The sequence below is a fragment of the Podarcis raffonei genome, chromosome 5 (genome assembly GCF_027172205.1).
Source record: "Podarcis raffonei isolate rPodRaf1 chromosome 5, rPodRaf1.pri, whole genome shotgun sequence".
NCBI lineage: Eukaryota > Metazoa > Chordata > Lepidosauria > Squamata > Lacertidae > Podarcis > Podarcis raffonei.
Window position 1 is genome coordinate 80,926,703 of NC_070606.1, and position 17,712 is coordinate 80,944,414.

General features: G+C 42.3%; 1 protein-coding gene across 8 annotated transcripts in view; it reads right to left on the minus strand.

The window, feature by feature from the left end:
* The window catches only part of VEPH1 (ventricular zone expressed PH domain containing 1), a 124,245-nt gene that overhangs the window by 50,487 nt on the left and 56,046 nt on the right, over positions 1 to 17,712 (minus strand). For all 8 annotated transcript variants that reach the window (XM_053390360.1, XM_053390361.1, XM_053390359.1 and 5 more), the window contains 2 exons: positions 13,506 to 13,726; positions 1,656 to 1,865 (listed from right to left, as the gene is read on the minus strand). In XM_053390360.1, the coding sequence (XP_053246335.1) occupies positions 1,656 to 1,865; positions 13,506 to 13,726 (431 nt within the window). The remainder of the gene's footprint in view (positions 1 to 1,655; positions 1,866 to 13,505; positions 13,727 to 17,712) is intronic.

Here is a 17,712-nt window from a genome sequence, read left to right on the forward strand (position 1 = left end):
AGAGAATGGGCCTGTGTCACTAGTTCTGGCCTGGCCGTCATGTGCTATGCTGGCTCTGATTCCCAGCATTTGTGCATCGGGGGGGGGGGGATGTCTTGCTGTACGTTCGCCATGTGATCAGGAGCCTTGATTGTGCAGTGTTCCATCTCACATTGAGAGCTACATACATATACACCAGGCTCACCTTTACCATTGTTTCCCTAATATGTGGATGGTAGGGGATGTGATGGCAGAAGTGGAGCCAGAGGGCACAGACCTGCTCCACCCCTCTATATGATTACAATTGCCCTAAAAGGGTTTTGGTTGGTCTGGGACTGTATGGAAAGGGGTGGTAGTGGAAGAAAAGTTAGCAGTAGGAAAGGTTGGCATTGACAGAGATCTGCCACCAAGTCACTGAGCTGAAATTAGAGGGGCACATGGCTCAGATCATAATGGCCTTGGGATTTCAGAACTGGGACAGCTGGCATCTCTACTTGAAAATTCTTAACAGGATTATTTATCAGAAATTATTTTAAGAAACCTTGCTACTGGAGGATCACATGGTAGCTTGTTCCAGAGTGGGCACCGGGCTAAAGAGGGCCCCCCCCAAACACACACACCACCCAATGCAACCGAATCTCTCCCCCACCCTACCCCCCACTGCCACCACTGTAGCAACTGGGCCCCTGGCAGAAGTGCCGCTTCTGAACAGGAGCTAAGCTCAGCTCCCACCCTTGGTTGCTGTTTGCCATTTTAATTTACCAGGAAATGCAACGCTCTAGTACAAAGATCTATGAAGCCCATAGATGGGCTGGGGCATTGCATTTTTGGTCAATGAAAATGGTGGGGAGCCACTGCAGATGTGAGCCAAGCTTGACTCTCGTTCAGAAACAGCTATCCCACCATGAAAATGACCGAGGGGCCCAGCGAGGAGGCAGCAGGGTGGCACAGCTTTGTTTGGCTGGTGAAGGGCCCTTCTGAGCTCCTAGAGCCCTTGATCAGTGCCCAGTCTAACTAACAGTTAGCGCCAGACCTGGCTTGTTCTATTGTTTAATTCATCATCTTAAAAAGCTGAAGATGAACATTATTTACAAAGAAATACTGCCCTAGATAGGACTTTCTTGTTTGGGGGTGGGTTTCTTTTGCTGTTGTTATCCCTAATGTTTTACATATGTGATACAATCTCTTTTAATGCTTTGTCTTTATTAATTTTGCATTGTGCCAGATTAATTCTAACCAATTGTTTGCTGCATTTGTACCTTTCGTTTTCTCTGGATCTGCTTTGACTATATATTTATGTATGTCTGCATACTTTTCACTCGTTGACAGTGCTTATAAACCTGCTTTTAAGGTGTCAAAATGGCCAAAAGAATTTCGCCAACTATACTTACGGAAAGCGATCTTCATTTTTGCCTGAACTTTTTCAAATCCAGTGTTCCTTTGCACCTCCCCCTGCACTCTGGAGCGCAAGGTAGGTTAAACAAATAACTTGGAGATCTTATCCAGCTCTTAGAGTTATTGACAAGATGTCTGGATACAATTAAATGTCTGATGCCCACAGGTACTATGTAACTTGCCTGTTCACTTTAACATTTGTTTTTTGGTTTTCTTAAAAAATGATGTATGGGAAAACCAATCGGCATGCAAAACCGCTGACACACTGCACTGAAGCATACCTGTTAAACCTCATGTCCTTCCTTTCTTCTTTAGAAACCTGGCCAAGACTATACCGGCGTACAGAGCCAGGAGTGCTGCTGTCAATGTTTATTTTCTCTTCAAAAGCTTGTTTTTTAACCTGAAGCTTTTCATCGTCTTCATTCCCATTCATAGTGGATTTTAAGTCATCCAGCTGAGAAGGAGATTCTGTTTCAGCAACATCTTCTACCCTAGGAGAAGTGAAAAACTGGGGGGTTAACAGAAACATCGTCCTATTTTGCAGGTGGTAGAAATAAAAAATATATATGTATCTCTAAGGGTCCATATATATGCCAGCATTTATTCCAAGTGCATCTGTGGCCAGGTTCTTTCAAGGGATCATCATTCCCATTTAGTCCAGGCCTACACCTTTCTGACTTGTGCTATATAATTCTCTACTGTCTGTCTTACCTCACAGCTCCTTCCCATATGTCATATTTGGCCAAAGAGTGGTGTAAAAAGGTGCCAAAATAAATAAAAGGCTGTACCATATATCTGTCATAAGGAGTTGACTAAATTGACTTTAGAAGCAACTTTTACAAGATAATTTCAAACATTTCGCTCTGTGGAAATATATTACAATCAGTGAGAAGAAGAAGAAGAAGAAGAAGAAGAAGAGGAGGAGGAGGAGGAGTTTGGATTTGATATCCTGCTTTATCACTACCCGAAGGAGTCTCAAAGTGGCTAACATTCTCCTTTCCCTTCCTCCCCCACAACAAACACTCTGTGAGGTGAGTGAGGCTGAGAGACTTCAGAGAAGTGTGACTAGCCCAAGGTCACCCAGCAGCTGCACGTGGAGGAGCGGAGACGCGAATCCGGTTCACCAGATTACGAGTCTACTGCTCTTAACCACTACACCACACTGGCACTCAAGAACAGGGGACTTTTGACACCACCAGCTATACGCTGTGAGGATGCCTAGACTGGCTTGCCCCCTGCTTGAATCAATGGCATCATCACCTTGTGTAGAGGCCTCTATGTGGGTGCAGTGTGGCTATGTCCGTATTGTGCAAACTGCCTCAAGGGCTACTGCTGAATATATTATTAAGAGAACAATAGATGAGAAATAAATGTGAATGTCTAAGCAAAGAGCTAGAGGAAGAATTCCCAGTGATATGATCTTGAATACCAGCTGGACATCTCTAAGGCAAGTATTCTAAAATGCAATTTAGAACAGATTAGTAAAAGTGCTATATATAACGAGCAGCCTTTAGACACCTGCAACTAATTTGCTGTCAATGTATATAAATGTGTGTGTGTGTGTGTGTGTGTGTGTGTGTATACACATAGGTGACACGTATTCCTATATATACATCAAAATAATAATTTAAACAATCTTTGTAGTGCCCTACAGACAGACTGCAGGGCGCACAAAATGTGGAGTGGGGAAGGTGGTTGGAAAGAACAAAGATGGAGTCTTCCAGTGGTGGCAGAAACAAGAGAGGCGTTTTCTCCCTTCAGTGGTCTGTGTGCTGGCATTTTCTTTCCCTCAGAGTGCCTGGAAGCAATGTTGTCCTGGTGCACTGTGGCAAGAAAACATAGCTGCACACACCTTGTTCCATGACAAAACACAATCCATGGAATGGCTTTCAGTAATAAATCATATTCAAAACAAAAACTTGCATTACAATAAAAATCTAATTTACCCCAATAAAATGCAATAAAAGCATCATAGTACACAGATAAAAGACCACACTGTCAGACCATAAATCCCACAGTCAGTTTCAAAACAGGCATCTGCAAACAGTTTGCTAGAGCCTCACCAACATCAATATAAGTCAGGGCTTTTTTCCAGCAGGAACTCAGTTTTGGCACCCCTCAGGTGGGCACCATTGTCATTAAAGAGAACAAAGGAGGCATTTATGGTGAGTTCCGGCACTTATTTTCCCCAGAAAAATATCACTGAATATAGTAGCAGCTTGGAACTAGCTGGTGTGTCCCTGTAAGACTCTTTCCCTGAGCTGAAAAAGACTGCTGCATATCTAGCAGTTTTGCATCCCTTGAATCTCCAACGCAGAAAAAGGCATTACATTCAAAAAGAACCAAATTACAGCTGGAAAGGTGTATTCCTGATCCATCCATCCACCCTTCCTTCCTTCCTTCCTTCCTTCCTTCCTTCCTTCGCAGGCTCAGCTTGCATTAAAGCCAGGGCTGCAAAAAAGGAAGGAAGAATTGGGAGTGGACCCTAAGTGTGCTCCCAACTCCTTCTTTGAAGTGGTATCTCCTGGCATCATTGACAGGTGTCTGCCCTCACACACCTGTCAAAGTGACCTGCTGAAGTTGGGAAACTCCTGAATCTACCCCCAGTTGGATCCAGTTCCCCATACCTGCCTTAAAAGGATAGGAGATACAGCTGTGCTAGCCATACTGTATTCTCTTTGATTCTATGTAGGGGTCCAAGATTGGAAAAGGGAGAGCTTATGGATGTTTTGTGATGGGGTTGACCAATGGCTCAAAGTTAGGGGTAAGTTAGGGTATAGAGCCTCAGAAGGAACAGGGAGAGATGCCTATGTGCATTTGAGTGTACATGTATAGGCAATTTGAAGATCTGCATTCACATACGCATACTAGGGTAGAGACATGTGGGGTATGTTACTTTCTCCTGTATGCACATCCACTGAATACTTGGGAGTCCCTCTGGAACCATACAAGAAGTGTTTAAACATCTTGTGGCAGTGAATTGCATAAACTTTTCTGAGTTCCTACTATTAGATCCTCATTCTACTCATGAACTGTATGGAGATCTGATTGAAAATTCACTTTTTACTTGGTATTATAGGTCAGGACATTAATAGGGAAGATGTTAAATTGTTTTTATATGCAACAACTGCGGCAAGAGTATTGTTAGCCCAGAAACGGAAACAAGAAGAAATTCTGATGAAAGAAGAATGGCAGACAAAATTAATGGACTATGCAGAATTGGACAAAATGACAGGAAGGATTCAAAACCTGCGGGACCAGAGATTTACAGAAGATTGGAATAAGTATATGAATTATTTGAAGAGCAACTGTAATCAACAAATTACGCTAGTAGGACTACAAGAAGTTTTGTAAGGAGAAATATAAGAAGTGTTACAAAGTAGAAAAGATAGAGATATTGGTTATGAGTTTGAAATGTAATAGGGAAGATAAGAAATGCATACTGAGAGATTAGATTGGAAAATTTTCAGACAGGATTGATGGAAGTAAAAAATTTGAATAAGATGTAAAAATATGTTTAATTACTGTTGAAAATGATATGTTAAAAAAAACTACTAAAAATTATATTTAAAAAAAGAAAATTCACTAACTGTAATATGTAAAGAGTAAAATGTGTTCAAGGCAGCATAAGAGTCTGCATCAATGTCAGGTCATAGAAAGACATGTTTGTAACAGTCTGTTGTTTTTAAGGGGACATTTTGTTCTACATTTGCATGTACATTGTTTACTATGGCTTAGCAATCTATAAAGTATCTAACTTGGCTTAAGACTCCTCTAGTTAGCTAATATCACACAAGTGGAATTCTCAGAATAGAGGATTCTGTGCTGTCTCACCAAAGCCAGCCCCCAAAATCTTGTCCCCGGAGATCCTCTTCAGCGGGTACAACATTGTATTCTGCTTGTTTACGCCCAGGCTGACCTCCAGAACAATGTGGTTTTCCAGGCAAACTGTTTGCTGGAAAGTAAGACTAATGGAACAAGCATGAAATGCTTCACTTATAGCCTTCATACTATGTACAACTGTGAGATATGTCTCCTCCTCTCTTGCCTCTTCTAGGAAAAGAGTCAGCAATAAAACTAATTACTGGTGAAAATTGTGAATAGGTTTAATTCCAAGATGTTCTGCCCAAACTCTAGGGTGGTAGTCAGCTAACTTTCACTCAGAGTAGACCACTGAAATCAATGGCCCTAACTTGTTGTTGTTTAGTTGTTTAGTCGTGTCCGACTCTTCGTGACCCCATGGACCAGAGCACTCCAGGCACTCCTGTCTTCCACTGCCTCCCACAGTTTGGTCAAACTCATGCTGGTAGCTTTGAGGACACTGTCCAACCATCTCGTCCTCTGTCATCCCCTTCTCCTTGTGCCCTCCATCTTTCCCAACATCAGGGTCTTTTCCAGGGAGTCTTCTCTTCTCATGAGGTGGCCAAAGTATTGGAGTCTCAGCTTCAGGACCTGTCCTTCCAGTGAGCACTCAGGGCTGATTTCCTTAAGAATGGATAGGTTTGATGTTCTTGCAGTCCATGGGACTCTCAGTCTCCTCCAGCTCCATAATTCAAAAGCATCAATTCTTCGGCGATCAGCCTTCTTGATGGTCCAGCTCTCACTTCCATATATCACTACTGGGAAAACCATAGCTTTAACTATACGGACCTTTGTTGGCCCTAACCTAGCTAGGCTTATTAACTTCAGCAGGTCTACTCTAAGTAAATCATCATAGCCCTAGAATTTTGACATTTGAAAAATATTTCATAAACTTGCCCACTATGCCAGAAACTGTTCTAAGTGCCTCTCATACATTATCTCAGCAATATTTACAGCAAGCTTGAGAGGCAGGTCAGTATTAAAATCTCCCTGCTACCAATATAGGAAGAGGTGGGAGCTCAGAGGCAACCTGCATAAAGCTATCTAGCCCAAAGTGATTAGTATTCTGCTCTCCCTAAAGGACTTACGCTAAAATTAATTCTATAGGAGGATCTCTACTTACAGTGATTTTAGTGGTTCTGAAAAGGTTTGAGCAATGGTGAAAAGTTGCTTGGTGAGCCCTGATATGAACCTTCCTAAGAGCAAATGGTCATAATCAAGATGCATGGCCCTGGGGGAAAAATATCCTACACTGGATCATTTCCAAAGAGCACATCAATATCATCATGCACTTTCAACATTGCTTATCTTGGCAAAGCGCTGTCTTAAAAATGGACGAATGGCAGTGAAAATAAAAGGTGTAAGGGGCTGCAAGAGCCAAATCAGATATGGCAGTTCAAGCCTCGCTTACAATGAAAAGGAATTCAGTTCATCCGGCTATTAAGAAAAATAAACAAAAAAAAAAAGAGGATACAATGAAAATTTCATGCCTTGTTATTCTCAAGAATTGTGGTTGGGAGGTTTCGGTAGATCTGCATTTTCTGTTTGTTGTTAAGTTGACCATGGTTGATTTCTAAGATGAAATCACTATGTATTAAAATTCTTCATTCACATTTGAATGACCTGAATTTTTGGGATCAGCAGGGGGCCGGGGCATTCTAATACTGCATGGTTTTCATTAACACATGGTTTTAATTACATCAGATATATGCAAAATTCCCCATGTCAAAGGATTCAGGCCAACAATTACTGTATGAAAAGTCACTTCCCTATAAGTACAGTAACTGCAGGTTTCCTAAAGGAATGAATTATTGTCGACACACAAATTTTCAAATTACACTGTTAACTCAAAATCATATTTGATATTTGCATCTGACCTCAGAGTCAGGGCTACTTCAAACACTGAATAATTATGAGGTGGAATGCTTTTCCATGTAAGAAATGGGTTCAGGCTGTACAACCGTTGTGGATCTGTGTGATTCACTATATAGGTAAAAAGGTAAAGTTTGTGGCGCTCATCTCACTTTCAGGCCAAGGGAGCCAGTGTTTGCCCACAGACAGATTTTCGGGTCATGTGGCCAGCATGACTAAACCACTTCTGGTGCAATGGAACACCGTGACGGAAACCAGAGCTCATGGAAACGCCATTTACCTTCCTGCCACATCAGTACCTATTTATCTACTTGAACTGGTGTCCTTTTGAACTGCTAGGTTGGCAGGAGCTGGGACAGAGCAACGGGAGCTCACTCAGTTGCAGGGATTTGAACCATCAACCTTTTGATCAGCAAGCCCAAAAGGCTCAGTGGTTTAGACCATAGCGCCACCTGTGTCCCTTTCACTATATGGTGCATACTGAGTAAGCATGACAAGTGTCAACTTTTGAGCGTGTGTACAGTCATTAGCAGGGGTCAGCAACCTAAGGCCCATGGAGGTCATTTGACCCACTCCCGTGCTGTGCTAAACTGGCACAGCACAGTGCAAGAACTCAATTCCGTGGCGCCGAAAATCACATCTGCACACATGCCGAAAACTGCATCTGTGCATGTGCAGATGGCGAAAATTGCAGGCACGCACACTCATGCGTGCCCGCAATCCAGCCCGCGGACGGATCTCCAAGGGACTGATCCAGCCAGGCAAGATAAATCTTGCTGACTCCTGGTCATTAGGATTTACACACAGGTTTCTGTATAGAATGGTACAGTGAAAATTTATAAATCTAGAGAAAACTAGAGGTAGAGATGAGCAGCAGATTTCTAAAGAGCCATATCAACTTGAAGGCAGCGTTGACCTAAGTGTTGCCATTTTCCTATCACCACCATTTCTTCCAGGAACGAACAGCAGATAGCTTATGTGTGCACCCCATCAAACTTTGCAGCACCGAGTTTCTTCATCCCATGCTCATCCCAACCTTACACCATCTCTAATGGTTTAAAACAACAACCTGGGAGGCAGCCATTATTCCAGTTCACATACCAGTGATTTCAACTGGATGGACATATCTGAAGCACAAGCATAAACTACATCTATCAGATGACAGACGACGGATTGAAGCCAAGGAGTGTTAAGCTGAATATTTGTAAAAAGGCGGGAAATAGTAACAAATGGAATCAACCTTCTTGTTAAAGAGCTGAGACCTATTGGCACTGAACTGGCTTTGTGCATGTTGCAAACACAACTCCAGCAGGAAACACCAATTCATTTTATGTATAACTTTCTGTTGCTTCAGCTTTTGACAGCACACAAGACAGCTGCCTTGAAGTAAAAGGATTTGTCGTGTCCTGTCATCAATCCTGTGAGCAAACCAGTTTCATAAGACGAGAGATTTACCCTCAACAAGAGGAGATTGTTTTAGAGGTCCCTAACAGATCCTGTTTTGGATCCTTGCCCTTGAAGACCAAATCCTGTTCTTACTTCTGAAATAATATATCATAGCTCTGAGAAAAAACAGGACAACTCTGATGTAAAACAATACTTGCCCCAAACTCCCAAAACCAGGTTCACACTTTCCCCTGAAGATTTGGGGTGGGGGTGGGAAGAAGGTTAAGGAGAGAATCTGCATTGTTCTGGTAGAAATGTAAGTTCTTCCTCCAGTATAAGCCAACAAGGTGCTCTTTATGTAACAGCTTATACTAACCTGGAGGAAAGCCTAGCAGGCTGTCTGTCTAACTGGCTGGAATCCTAAACAGTGGTGGTCCTGTGAGTTAGTAACAATATAATGCAAAAAATTATATATATTAAATATACAAATACCATGTGTCCTATTGCAGTTCTTCAGGGCAGATTAATAAAGTCCTGGCATGTTTTAATGAAGATGATTGGCACACATTCTTATTGAATTTAGTGAGACCTGTAAGTTATCTTCCATGGGAAGCTGAGGGAGACTGGGAAATTCATGGATTGCATTGCCTTGCAACTCTGGTCATTACACACACATGGCTTGCCTGTTAACAATCTGGTATGAGGAGTTTAGCTGTCTGGCACTGTGGTGGTGCCTCTGCAGGTCACCTATAGGCAGTGCTTTCCCTCCCCAAAAATGTTTAGGGGTACTCTCATTTTGACTCAAGAAAACCACCATTTTATAGTTCAAATCTTGTTGGCTTATATTGGAGGAAGAACTTACATTTCTACCAGAACAATGCTGATTCTCTCCCTGACCTTCTTCCCACCCCACCCCAAATCTCCAGGGAAAAGTGTGAACCTGGTTTTGGGAGTTTGGGACAAGTATTGTTTTACACCAGCGTTGTCCTGTTTTTTCTCAGAGCCATGATTTATTATTTCAGATGCTCCTCAACCATCTTGATTTAACAGGTACATCCTGGAATTACAGAAGCCATCCCGGCTTCTCTTTGGATCCTGGAATGTCCCGGTTTTTCGGTCACTTGGCTTGTGCCAGAGCGCCAGATCAAAAGATGCTCATTTTTTGGTCTTGTGTGAGAACCAGCTGGCTCCCATGAGAGCTTGAGATGAAAAAACAAGTGTCCCAGTTTTGATCAGAGGGATGCTGAGGGGTATGCATTGTGATAACATTTTATTTGTCAGCCAGCTTCCCTCTATAATCTTATCATAGGCTTTGTCTGTAGAATGACTCCTCCCAACCTCCTTTGGGCTTCCAGAACACTTCTTTGAGTTCAGGGATAGGTTTTTCCGTCTATGAGTTGCCTTTAGAGATACATATGGCATACACTTCAATTTTCTGATACAATGCTATTAGTAATTAATATTTTTATCACGTTTGCCAGGTTAGTTTGTCTGACATTTGCAGAATTTCAAGTCCACTAAGTTTCCATTACATCTATTTTTAATTCTATCCAGTATTTTGACTCCCACTGCAAGCATAAGGCTGCTTTTCATATTTGTATTGTCAGTGACATCTGTGTTGCATCTTATCATATGTGTGATTTCCCATCTCCTCTTGACCTTTTATAATCTGCTTAATACCAGTGATGAGGATCTCATGCAATTTAAAAGGGATTACTGAACATTAGTAGCATATAACAACAAAAACGACTTGTTCTCATTGGACATATATTATCACACTAGTTTTGAGGTGAACTGTGTTCGCACAGAGGAGTTGGTCTTGCTTTACTTAATACAACACTCACTCATTGATGAGCACGCTAGGGATAGATGAAATAAAATAATTACATATCTCATCCTTACAGGTTTTGTGCTATTTTATTGTAAGAGTGAATGCTTTTAAAATACTAGATACATGCCAGTCAAAGTTGAGCACATTTGAAATCCAATTATTTTGCTGAAGTTAAGGGCACTCCCATTGGAATCAATAGAGTTTAATTCTGACAAGTTTGTGTCCATAGTTTGTGCTGTTTTCTTTTTCATTTGGACACACTGACATTTTTAAGGAAGGCTTTGAAAATTGTATTTAACATGGGTTGTGTGTGTTTTGTATGCTTGCCCTTAAAATGACTATTTGCATCGAGTGCAAGGAACAGGACTTATTAGAAGTTCAATAAAATGTAACCATTTAAAGAGCTGAGCATATGAAAACATTTAAAACTTGCTTTGGGAAGCAAGTACAGCAAAGTGTTTATGAAGCTGAGTGGCGTAGAGCTAATGGACAGCTATTTGAAAAACAGCTGGGTATATCACATTAATGAAAATATACCCCAGTGGAAAGTGAAATGAGATGTTTGCTGGGATTTTAAGGTATTAGATGTGAGACAGGAAGACTGGTGCTCATTGTTATGCTTGTAGCAGTTACAATAGGCTTTTCTAAAACTTTTCTAATCCAATATTCAGCCTTAGCTAATGTTTATTGGGTTTATTAAGAAAGCAGACTTGAAAAACATCTGCTATGTTAAAAAGGGTAGCGTGTAGCTATATCAATACAGTTATAGGGTTGTGTCCAACACATCAGATTTTCACTCGCCCTTCCTCATCTTATCCTCTCCCCTGCAGACCCCATATAATCTGCTCCAGAGGGGTGGGGGCCCCTCCCCAAGCAGTGTTTAGGGGTACATGAGAAGGGAAAGTCCCATTGTGCTAGGGCTACTCCATTCATGAAGAACTGGATGCAACCCATAGGCCAATACTATTTTATCTGTTTCCTTAAACATCCCCTGCAATCTCAAACTATGAATTTATAGTTGCCAGTTATTTATTTATTTATCTTATTTCATAAAATGTACACATACCCAAAAACCAAAACCCTCAAAGCGGTTGACACAAAGAAACAATGAAAGATGTGTGAAGCAAGAAAGAGAATGTGACTATTTGGGTACTAGCTGTATTCCCTTTGAAGCGTGAAATGTCTGAGCAAATGGGCAGATTTCTTACAAGTAGCACCAAAAAGCCGGTATAACATAGTGGCTAAGAGAATGGCTCTGCCATAAATTTGCTAGGTGGCATTATTCAAGCTTCCGTTTTCTCATCCTTTGGTTACTGATATGGCAATAATTTAAAGAGGGCTACTCTAAGGATTTATGAGATAAGTTAGATGAAATACTTGGAACACTATATAGGTATATTACTATTAACTTTGGGGAAAATCTAAAGGTGTATGAGGTAAACATTTCAGTGCACGCCAGAGTTGTTCTGTAGTTTTCCATAGCTTCCTATGCTAAGCACCCAAATTGCTTTGTCAACTCTATAGTTGACAAAGAAGTTTGGGGTATTTGGGGTATTGGGGAAGTTTGGGACTGAATGGAAAAGTGCCTGTGGTATATCCTTGCTATTTTTTAAATTTATCCTTTCTTTCTGTAGTATGTGAGCCAAAGTCCCTCAAAGTAATTGAACCATACTGCTAAATAATGGAGCCACACTTTCAAATACTTCCCAGAAAACAGACCTTTTTATCCTTTCCCTTCTCAGGTACCTTAATAAGCTGGCTGATTTATTCGCATCTCTTCTACCGCTTGCAAGATAAGCTCTTTGCTGGCCATTGGTATCCAATGCTCAATGGACATGTGTATAGTGAAGGACAGTGTTGTTTCAGGAAGTCCCACACCTGCACACTATGGCATGACAAGCTGTTTTCAAATATTTATGCTCACATTTAGAACTCACATAGGGACGCGGGTGGCGCTGTGGGTTAAACCACAGAGCCTAGGACTTGCCGATCAGAAGGTCGGCGGTTCGAATCCCTGCGACGGGGTGAGCTCCTGTTGCTTGGTCCCTGCTCCTGCCAACCTAGCAGTTCAAAACCACGTCAAAGTGCAAGTAGAAGTCTGGCAGGAAGGTAAACAGCGTTTCCACACGCTGCTCTGGTTCACCAGAAGTGGCTTAGTCATGCTGACCACATGATCCGGAAGCTGTACGCCGGCTCCCTCGGCCAATAAAGCGAGATAAGCGCCACAACCCCAGAGTCAGTCACAACTGGACCTAAGGGTCAGGGGTCCCTTTACCTTTACCTTACAGAACTCACATATGAGCTGGTAGCACATATTTAGGGTCTCCAGGCTTTAGAGAAGAGCCTCCTCCTGAAACTTCAACAATTATAAAATCCTCCAATAACTGATCTACATGATCAGTCATCAGACCACAGCTGATAAGAAAACACCATCCTTTAAGAAATGTGTCTGAGGTACATTTTATCATATGTAGTGGACTTGTAGAGTAGCTAAGGGATATTAGGAGATGATACATAATGAAATAAAAAAAATATTTAAGAGGTCTCTCCCCAAAATACCAGAATCTTTTCTTCTAGGGATAATTGGACCAGATGCACCAAAGAGTCAAAAGAATTTGTTTGTGTACATGACTGCAGCAGTGAGAATATTATATGCCCCAAAACCAGGGTAGGAGGCAGTACCCATGAAAGGGGATTGGCAGTTGAAATTGATGGAATATGTAGAATCAGCAAGTTTGACTAGTAAATTAGAGAACAAAATGAGACAGCCTTCAAGGAGGATTGGAAAATGTCTGTAGATTATTAAAAAAAAACAATACTGTAAACATGTTAGTAGGTTAGCAGGTGTGGAGTAGGTTCAGCAGTAAAAGTTAACTTGAGAATAAAGTTGAGAAAAGAAGGTGTTGATTAACTATAATACGCAGCAGTAAAAGATAACCATGACAAAACCATGGAAGGGTAGAAAGGAAGTCATTTTTTTAATTGAACGTTTATTGGAAAATGTATGATTAATTGTATTTTTCCCCTGAAAAATTATAATTTTTTTTAAATAGAAAGGCATCTGATGGATAAATATTTTTCACCTGATACACTAAATGTGACCATAGCACATCTAAGATGCCACACATATTCATTAATGTGCTATGTCACCTATATAAAGGAACAAAAGAACTGGGCTTACCTGCTCTCAGTGGTGGCGTCGTTTTCCAGCTGTTGGATGAGAAGTTTTGCTATTGCTGTGAAACTGTTGCTCATACGATAAATGTCTCTGCTCTGGATGCCCAGGATATTGGAGAAGGTGTCTGTGATGTGCTTGATCTCCAACAGAAGAATATGGTGAAATGAATGTTCCATGTTGGCCAGCTGATTAACCAAGTAGATCAGGCAGATCCTGGCTCTTTCCTATTCAATTGAGAAAAAGATGGTTTTATAAAGTGAACGCTGCTAGTTTCAAATCTTGTGACTACTTTACCAGAAAAATAAAATCCACAGAACACTTGTGGGGGAGGAATTCAAACCACTTGAGCATTTGCGTGAAGAATAAAAATCTCAAGTACAGCTGGGATAAACATGTTACACAGACTTAATGAAAGTCTTTGTTTAAATAACTCAAGCAAAATGTGTATAAAGATAGAAGAGGGAGCACTGACCCCTTTCAAATTCTCTAGTGTCTTGTATATTGTACACAGGGTAAATAAATGAGGAAAGTGATTGGCAACTATAAATCCTAATTAGGGAATGAGGTTGTAGTGCTCTTCTAGCTTAGTAAAATTGGAAGAGGCCAAGAAGAAAGGAATACGATTCCAATGGGTGAACAGGCCGATCTAGATCAGTAGGAACTGCCACAAGTGCAACATCTGTAAAAGAAAAGATGGGCAGTCTATGCCATACCCTCAAACATTTCTCTGATGAAAATGGGGACATCCCATTCCATAATGATAATTTTACTATTTATACTATTTATACTTCACACATCCTACATATGCTTCAGGTTACAGACTCCGCTAACCCAGAAATTGTACCTCGGGTTAAGAACTTTGCTTCAGGATGAGAACAGAAATCGTGCTCCGGCGGCATGGCGGCAGCAGGAGGCCCCATTAGCTAAAGTGGTGCTTCAGGTTAAGAATAGTTTCAGGTTAAGAACGGATCTCCAGAACGAATTAAGTACTTAACCCGAGGTACCACTGTAGAGACATCCTAAGGGAAAGAGGGACATTCCAGGTCAAATCAGAAACTGGGATGGCTTCTCTAAATCAGGGACGTCCCTGGAAAATAGGGACACTTGGAAGGTCTGCTATGCTTGTTTAAAGGTAAAGGGACCCCTGACTGTTAAGTCTAGTCATGGACGATTTTGGGGTTGCAGCGCTCATCTCGCTTTACTGGCCAAGGGAGCCGGCGTTTTGTCCGCAGACAGCTTCAGGGTCATGTGGCTAGCATGACTAAACTGCTTCTGGCGAACCAGAGCAGTGCACGGAAACGCCGTTTACTCAGATGTCATTCCCAGAATGGGCCTTACTCCCATACAGTATACATAGGATTGTGGCTTAGATTTCCTCTCCAGTATCAGCCATGAAAACCCAGCAATAAGCAGACACAGGGCCAAGCTACATGTTACACAGGAGATCTGTAGGTGGATCTCCTAGCATATTTTCTTTTACAAAGAGAAGACTCCCTGGAAAAGACCCTGATGTTGGGAAAGATGGAGGGCACAAGGAGAAGGGGACGAGAGAGGACGAGATGGTTGGACGGTGTTCTTGAAGCTACCAGCATGAGTTTGACCAAACTGCGGGAGGCAGTGGTAGACAGAAGTGCCTGGCGTGCTCTGGTCCATGGGGTCAAGAAGAGTCGGACACGACTAAACGACTAAACAACAACAACAAAAAACATGGGGAACTGTCAATTTTGTCATGCAGCAGCTGTTTTCCCAATCAGGAAATACAGGAACAGCTGCTGATATATAGATAGTGATTTGTTTCAGGGGGTTTCATGAAGGTGTGAAAAACGGCCCACCCACTTCCTAATGGGAGTCAAATCCAGTGTTTTGAACTCAAAGACAGTTGGGACGGCCAGCTTTTTTATTAAAACAACAACACATGTGGAGAATAAATGAGCTATGGCCAGAAGAACCTACCATACAAAGTCTGACCACCCCAAAAGTCTTTCAGCTCAAAACCCTGAAAATGAATCTCATTAGGAAGTAAACAATATTGAAGTATGAGTACAATGAAGGTGTAAGAAAGACCTTGCTAATTCATTCATCAGAAACATCAGAGAGGACATAGAATATAGATCTCAAGAAGTGGGCTCAACAAATAGAAAGTTTGCATTTAAAAGGTAGCTGATATATTTGGAAAGTCATGATTTTATACTACAGTGGTACCTCAAGTTACATACACTTCAGGTTACATACGCTTCAGGTTACATACGCTTCAGGTTACAGACCCCGCTAACCCAGAAATTGTGCTTCAGGTTAAGAACTTTGCTTCAGGTTAAGAACAGAAATTGTGGTCCAGCGGTGCGGCGGCAGCAGGAGGCCCCATTAGCTAAAGTGGTGCCTCAGGTTAAGAACAGTTTCAGCTTAAGTACGGACCTCCGGAATGAATTAAGTACTTAACCTGAGGTACCACTGTACCCATCTCTTCACTTTTTCTTTAGGGTCAGAGAGATCAAGACATAAACAAGACCTTAAGTAATATTTAAAGAACAGTTTGGTTTCCCAGACAATATCTGCAGTAGACTCAAGAGGGCCGGGAAGCATCATCCAGCCGTTTCCTACTTTGATCTAGCTGGCAGAAATCCAGAAGTGCTGAAATTCTGCTATGCATCTAGAGGGAATTGTCAAGGAATAATGAACTATACCATTATAGGATATGGAATTAATATGCACACACGTGCACACAAAAAGTCTATAAAAAAATTCTCATTGACTTAAAAGCAATAATCTTTAGCAAGACCGAGATCAGAAGTCTCTTGTAAAAATAACGCTTGCATTTTAGTTACCATTGTTATTGTAGGTTTGGTTTTTGAGTGGGTAGCCTTATGTTCCTTATGGGAAGCAGATTTTCTATTTTTATGGTATACAATTACATTTGTTGACAGGGGAATGATGTTCATATAAAGTGTTGCAACCGCTTAAGCTATTTTATTTTGCTGCATGAAAAAATATAAGGAAACAGCAGAAGACAAATGTGGAGTGACTCTAGATTTATCTTGGTAAAGTTATCGCCACTATTGGGCATTATAAAGGGTTGATAATTCAACTTTGGAGAATTTATTCAACAGACATTGCACTGTAAGATCTTTGCTAGAGGCAGTGGCGGAGCTTCATGCAGGTGGGGGCGTGGCGGGCATCCCGGGGGCGTGGCGCGCCACCAGCAGGGGCGTGGTGCCCAGCGGGGGGGGGGGGGCAGCCACGATGGCACCCTACTGGGATCATGGTGCCTGGGTCGCTGCGCTCCCCTATCCCCCCTCTTCCTCCAACAGTGCCTAGAGGTTCCTATAAGATCAACCAAATTCAACAGCAAGTCATGACTAACTTGAAGAACATACCGTATATACTCGAGTATAAGCTGACCCAAATATAAGCCGAGGCACCTAATTTTAGCACAAAAAACTGGGGAAACTTATTGACTCGCGTATAAGCCCATTCACCACACCACAAATCTGGTGGTGGCAGCGGCGGCGGAGGAGGAGGAAGGAGCAGCCCAAAAGGGCTCCTTTCGGGCAGCTCGTCCCTCCGCTGCCGCCTCTGCCGCTGGCAAGAGCAGGGATAGGAGCTGCGGTTGGGAGAGGCACAGCACAGTGCAGTGCCTCTCCCAACTGTGGCTCCTGTGCCTGCCCTTGCAAGAGGCGGGCAGCGGTGGCAGGAGAAAGGGCTCCTTTCGGGCCGCTTGTCCCGCCTCCACCGCCCGCCTCACTTGAGTATAAGCTGAGGGGGGCTTTTTCAGCAAAAAGTGTGCTGGAAAAGTCGGCTTATACTCAAGTATATATGGTAGGAAGATCCCTGCTGGGTCAGGCCAATGGTCCATCTAGTCCAGCATCTTGTTTTCATAGCGGCCACCCAGATACCTGTGGGAAACCCTCTAGCAGGAGCCGAGCACAAGAACACTCTCTCCTGATGGTGCAGGACTCCAAATGGAGGCCTCCATATGTTTAGCGGAAACTTCATGCTTCAGACCTTCAGACCCAATAAACAATAAACAATGGGAGCATAAACAATGGGAGCTAGAGCCAGCAGGGTTTGTGACAGCAATGGGGCAGTGAATTTGTGAAAGGGGAAGGAGGAGGGGGCATCTTATTGCATAATGCACATCATAAAGGTAAAGGTAAAGGTACCCCTGCCCGTACGGGCCAGTCTTGACAGACTCTGGGGTTGTGCGCCCATCTCA